This window comes from Callorhinus ursinus, unplaced genomic scaffold (genome assembly GCF_003265705.2).
Source record: "Callorhinus ursinus isolate GAN/ISIS: 27379988/994484 unplaced genomic scaffold, GSC_fseal_2.0 scaffold48, whole genome shotgun sequence".
In the NCBI taxonomy this organism is placed as follows: Eukaryota; Metazoa; Chordata; class Mammalia; order Carnivora; family Otariidae; genus Callorhinus; species Callorhinus ursinus.
This window is the reverse complement of record NW_027397110.1, coordinates 3,439,977-3,446,555: the sequence shown is the minus strand read 5'-3', so window position 1 is coordinate 3,446,555 and position 6,579 is coordinate 3,439,977. Positions and strand designations below refer to the sequence as shown.

Here is a 6,579-nt window from a genome sequence, read left to right as displayed (position 1 = left end):
TTAAATCTTTAATAGCTGAAGTCTGCTTAGATGTGATTCAAAAAGACTATGTAGTTATTGAAATAATGACTATTTCAGGCTCCATATGAAGGACTGATAAGATGCAAAAATATTTCAAATAAATCAAGGCTTTTCAACTGAAACGAAGGCATTCCTTGGATATTTGGGGAGAGAAATTCTATTCAGATTTTCTGATGGTTTTTCATTTTCATGGAAACAGGTAATTCTGTCTACTGGAAACTGTTAAATTCCAAATTCCAATCTGTCTTTAATTGGTAATACAAATTTGCTATTTGTGGCACGCTAAATACTTTAGGAAAGTGTCAATTTCCCAATTGGTGATGATTCCATTTTAGAGATTGCAGAATTGAACAACTGAAATAAATTCAGTGCCCACTTCTCTTTGAGAGTTAATTTTGATTTTTAAAAACTTTAGTTTGTTCTCTGCTTTTTCTCTCTCATTCCTTATATAATGCTGAGGACCTCACTTTGGCATTTGGTGTATGCATGTATCACCAGGGGTATTGGCCTGTCATCCTTAATTCATTTTTTCTGATTTGTGTTGTTACTACTTGGGAATGAAAAAGATTCATTGTGATTCTTCATCTGTAAGGGGAAATTTTTGATACCAGCATGTATGTATTATATACAGTATATCCACACACACACATATATATAAATATATGAATGTGTGATCGAACACATATTTATTGCAGGCTTCTGGTTGTTTTATGCTCTCCTTTTATTTGAAAAAAAAAACCTCTTAAGAGTGCTTTCAGCATTGTTAGACTTTTTTTTTTAATATACATACACAGGTAACACATCATGATAGGTGAATTTGTGGACTTCTAAAGTGTGTTAAATATTGCAAAACAGCTGCTCATATGTTTCTAAACAGACATGTGAATACATGGGTAGGGAGTTACTACCCATCAGTCAGGAGAGCATGGGGCATGCTATTGATCATCGTCGGGGCCGACACACTAAGTCTGTTCCACATATATGTGGGTATTTATATATATATATTTTATATATATATATATATTTTAGGAAAGAAGATACAGAAATGCTCTGCCAGCATGCTGGGGTCTTTTTTTGGGGGGGGGGAGCCTGCTAGTTTAGAGTTCTGCCCTCTGTTTTCTTTCTCAAACATGCTTGTCCTATAGCTAGAGTTTTATTTTGGTTGCTAGTGAACTAACGCCAAGGTTGACATGAAATGGGGTGAACGAAAGCAAAAGATTTTGAAAATGCTTCATTATGTTTGCAAGGAAGGAATCCTTTCTGTGGTGCTTGCTCACATTTCCTTACCCAGCCCAAGACCCTCACTCAATGATCTTTCCCTTGGTTTACCTGTAGGTACACTAGCAGGCTTCTTTCCCCTCGCCCCTTCCTCAACTATCTTCGTAAGAAAAAAAAAATGCTTACCCAAGGTAAATTGATGCCAATGGGTTTGTGCGCAAATCAGAGGGTACAAATAAAGCCTGCGTAGAGATGGTGTACCCATTATTACAAAATAGGCAGATAGAAATGGAATCCCAAACTGGCAGACTACTTTGAGACAAAAGCAACAACAACAACAAAAAAAAAAAAAAAAGAAAGAAAGAAAGAAAAAGAAAAGAAAAAAAAATCATAAGCCTGGTTTGCCTTTACAGGCAGCACCCAGAGCCTCCTAGTAGCTCCTCGAAAGGGCACATTGTCCGGGATGACTGAAGAAGGGGCATCTCACCCAGGAGCTGCCACACGCTCTGACAATCTCAGCTTTGAAAACATCATTATTCTTGAGTGTGCAAGTTGCATGTTCAAAACCCAAGTGAAAATGTAAGTTTTCACTCACACGCATCCCGCTTGCTTTAATTAGATTAAATGCATCTGTTTACTAAGTCCTTGGAATGCCTTGGATACTGACTTTTTTTAACTATTGAAAAGTCACTGCGTTGAGAAAAGAGAGAGTAAACTGGAGTGCCCGCGGCCTCCCTAGGCTGGTCTGAGGCCTGAGGCTGAGTCAGGGACACAGGGGCTCAGGGGCAGAGCAGGAAGTCACCAGCTGCATTCCCATCAGGCTGATCTGGGGAGAAATCAGGAAAAAATAACTGTATAAGGCTGATACTATAAACATCCTGGTATATCGAGAGCCTTCCTAGGACTTATTTTTTCGAGCATCTGACCTTAGGCTTGGTGTGGCCCACAGGCACAGACCACGTTCTTCTTCAAGGAAAACTGTGCATCGTTAGCACTCACCAACAAAGTAAATCTTCTAGGTTTCTTTTTCGATAATATGGGCACACTTTTTAATATTAATTACTTTGAAGAATGTAATTTTATAGCAAATTGGAAAAAGACTTTAAAAAAACCAACCTGAATAATGCCCAATGGAATTACCTGAGTGCTATTATTTTCCCTGAATAAAGCAGAATTTGATTTCTGAATTTGCAACCAAATTATATGTAAATCCTTGCCAAGTATAGAGGGGATAAAAAAAATTGTGTGTTCTCAAATATTGTTCTGATTCATCCAATTTCTTGTTTTACCAAATAAAAATTGAGAGGAGGAAAATGGCATTAACTTATTACTGTGTGTGAGAGCAAGAAAAAAATCAGCTAATAAAAAGGTTAGCAAGTTGGTATGATTATACAATGATTTCAGGTGAAAATTACAAAGTTAATATGCTAGCATTTGCTCATCGCCTTCAGTAATGATATAGTTGTCAAATTTGTATTTGTGCCAAAGGAACAAAAGTTGTAAGTGTCGTAATGTAAGATCATCTCTTTTTCTTTGTGGCTTTTTAAATTCAATGTTTTAATCCACCAATTTAATCACGAAACATATATCACTTTAGTTATAATATTTATACTGCTTAGGGAGTGATTATAAATAGATTAGAGCATAGCTGTTGGATGCAGTGTGTGTGCGTGTATGTGAACGTTATCACAAAGGTATGCACATCTCCAGGGTTTACACTTGAGAACGGTTTTGTGTGAAAATAGTAACCATATATTTATTTTCAAAATCCCTGTTTGATCATTAACCGAGCTTGCTCATTATTTTGGAAAAACAAGATTTGGTATTAAAAGGGCCCGAGACATAGTGTGTTTAGATGTCTGCATTCAGCCAGTCTCTAAAAACATTTTGTTGTTCTGGAGTCCCCAAAGTTGCTAAGTCACAGAATGTCTAATGTGTTTTTTAAAGCAGTTGAACCATACAGTAGAGATGGGGAGACAAGGAGGGTGGTGTGTAATAGCAGTCGGTGCTTGGGTTCTTCCTCGGTGTGGCCAGAGCAAGAGGGAGGTGATAGAAGGCTCTGGGCGGCATTTTGGGACTGCCCTGCACGTACTCAGTTGTAGGAACCTGTTCTCTTACCCCACAGCCCAGGTCAGGGCCGGGAATTGTAATAGGGAAGAAAATTATCAAGGATTCTGCTAGACAGGAGAGATTGTCCTTCTGCCGTGTTGCTATAACATGGGCACAGCATTCCCCCGACTCAAGCCGCTACAAGGGCGTCCTTTTCTGAGGAAGGAGGAACCCAGAATTCCTGGGCTTCCAGCTCCGCACCCCACAGCCCTTGAGTCTGGGAGGGCCACCCTGGACCTTCCTCCGGGAAAGAGTGAAACCCACCCCATTGTGAAGTCACCCCGGCTTGGGCTATCTCTGCTCCGCCTGTTGTCAGCAGCTGTGAAAAGTGAAAGTTGGTCAGCGATTCGGTGAAAAGATTAACCGGAAAACATTTCTACTCCATTTTATAAAACTCCCATTTTCTCATAGGAGTAAGAAAAGCTGTCCCTAGAAAGAGGCCACAGTCAGAGCCTAACACCCAGGAAAACCATTTCGGAAGATTCCTTAGTATGTCCTGGGTCTTTCCCCTCCCCACAAAACCATGTTTGTCATGGGGGTTGTCCAGCCACAATTCAAGGCCAAGGTCATAGGGGTCTAGAGAACTTCCAAACTGGGTTGGTGGGCAGCCCAGGCCCTGGCAGGGCTGCTCCAGCTGCCCCAGCCCAGCCCTGCCTCGCACAGCCAGTTCCCTCTTTCTGGGCAGTCCAATCCAATATGGAATGGAGTTTCCTGGGAAGCAGGGCACACGAGGAACTTTTGAATGTACCAATGGCATAAAAAGTATATATATTTTTATGACAACGAGCAAGTTTCAATTGGTTGACAGAAATGGCGAGATGTGACGTCAAGGGACACTGGTTAGAATGCCAAGGCCGGCTGGGGGGTGGGGGGGGAGACAGGCACAGAGAGACATTGGGATGGGGCCCAGGAGGCCTTGTTCCGCTTGGGCCCCCGTCGCGGGCGTCCGGGGACAGCCAGGTCCATCTGGCTCTGAGAGGTTCATGCCTGGACAGGGAGAGGGGGTCCGAGCATAGTGGCCCCGGTGTCGTCCCCGAGCGCCAGAGGCCCAGGCCGACCTCTCTGCGGGGAAACCACTTGGACGCCCCTGCGGAGCCGGCAGGAAAAGCTGCTGCGGCCTTCTTATCATTATAACCAGCGTCGGGACCCTGGAGCACAGCCTGTCGCGACCCCGCGGGGCGGGGCGGGGGGGGGGGCGCGAGAAAGAACCGCGCGGCCCCGGGGTGTTGCAGTGTAGTCAGCTCCGAGAGAGCCAAGCTGCGGCCTAGAACTTCTCCCCGCAGCTCCTACGCCCTGGGCCAGGGGAGCAGGAAGTTGTTTCTGCGGGGAAGGAAGAGAGCGAGCTCCGAGCTGGGCAGCGGCCCTGGGCACGTTGCCCCCGCCATCCCACGCCTTCCCGGCACCCTGAGGGCAGCCCCCCTCCGCCAGGCACCTTGCGCACCCCCTCCATCTCTGAGCTCAGTGCGCTGCCCCTCTCCACTTCACCAGATCCCGTGCATCCCGCCCCCCACCACACCTGGCACCGGGCCCTTCCCTCCGCCGGACGAGCGCTGTCCGCAAAGCCGCCGCGGGGTCGCCCTGGCGCGCACCCTGCCCTGAGGGAAGCCCGCCGCCGCCGTCGACCCCGAGCGCTATCCCAGGACCTCGTCTAGAGCTCCGGGGCACACGCTGGCCCCTGCAGTGCCGAGCCGGCGACCCTAGCCGCTGTCCGCGGCGCGCACGGCTCTGCGCGCAGGCCGGAGACCGTCGGTCCGCCCGGGGTCCCCCGAGCCGGGCCCGAGCCTGCGCGCGCCCCGCTGCCCGCAATCATGGCAGCCGGCGCCTCGGAACGCAGCCGCCAAGCGCGCTCCGGCAGCCGCCTCGATGCCAGGGCGGCCGGGCGAGCAGGGGCCAGGGCTCGCGCCTGTCCGCCCCCGTAGCCGCGCCGCCCCAGGGCGCGAAGCTGGAGGCGGATGGGGTCCTCGCGGCGCGGGGCCCCCTGACCGCGCCAGGAGGCGGGCGGGGCCGCGGGCCGGGGGCGCGCGGCGGGGAGCGCCGGGGGTGGCGTGCCCGCGGGGGCGCGCACGCGGGGCTGCGGGGCGAGGCGCGGGGTTCGGGCGGCGAATCCGCTGCTCGCGCCGCCCGCCCCGCCCGCGCGCCGACCCTGGGAGGAGGGTGCGCGGCGGAGGGGGTGGGGGGAGTCGGGGAGGGGCCGCGGCCCGTCTTCGCCCGCAGCGGGCACGGCCGGGGGGGCCCCCGGAGGCTTCGTTGGTATTCCGGGCACAGCCGAAGCCTTGACCTCCCCCGCGGAACAGAGGCGTCCGGGCGCGCGGGCACGGCCGCTGTCCCCGGGAGGTCTCTCCTGGCTGCGGGGCCCATAGGCGCCTTGCTTCCCCCCACCTCCCCGTCCCCTCCTCTCCGGGTCCCCCGTACCCCCTCCCCCGCCCCGATCCGGCGGCGAAGGGGTGGGCAGGGAAACGCGCTCTCTGGGACAGGTGCCAACTCCGAGACAAAAGACATAAAATAGGCGGCAACGTGGGAAGCGCGGCCGGCGCGCTCGGGCGGGGACGGAGGCGCCGCGGGGGCCGCATCCTCGGTGCCGACCGGGGAAAGTTTGGGAAGTCGCCGCCGCGGCTTCGCAGCGGCGGGGGACGCGCGGGCCGGGCCGCCCTCCGCGCCGCGCTCGCCCTCTCCGCGCCGCTGCTGAATAATTCATGGCGCGGCCGCCGGCCATTAGCATGCACCGGGCGCGCGGCGCGTCTGTGCCAAGCCGCCGCCGCCGCATTCGGCACCCGGGCCGCGCCAGATGAGCGGCCGCGCGGCAGCCGGGCCCGCGCTGTCCCCGCGCCCACCCGCCCGGCGGCGCCCATTGTGCCGGGCCCGCGCCGCCGGGCCGCCCCGGGGCCGCCCCGAGCCCGCCCGCAGCCCTCAGCGCGCCCGACGGCCCGGCTCTGCAAGTTGGGGCCCGCGCCTCCCGCCTGCCCGGGAAGCACGTGAACTTGGAGAAAGTCGCGGAGTGCGCCGGCCCGGACCTCCGCGGCAGGGCGTGGACGCCCCCGGCCCGGCGCGCTTTCGTTTTCGTCCCGGACAAAGGTCCCTCGAGGCGCTAGTCGCGGACGCGGACAGCGGGTTCGGCCGGCCGCTCCTCGGAGAGGTCCGGTGGTTCCATACGGGCAAGCTGGAGTCAGGAGAGGAGGAGCGGCGCGGTGCGGGACCTGGAGAGTGGGGCCTGGCGGTGCGCTTCGCCCGGCT

General features: G+C 53.3%; 1 protein-coding gene across 1 annotated transcript in view; it reads left to right on the top strand.

The window, feature by feature from the left end:
- The first annotated feature begins 6,133 nt into the window (after positions 1-6,133).
- The window catches only part of LOC141370847 (uncharacterized), a 39,909-nt gene continuing 39,463 nt past the window's right edge, over positions 6,134-6,579 (top strand). The window contains exon 1 of the mRNA XM_073882605.1: positions 6,134-6,533. Coding sequence (XP_073738706.1) covers positions 6,134-6,533 — 400 coding nt within the window. The remainder of the gene's footprint in view (positions 6,534-6,579) is intronic.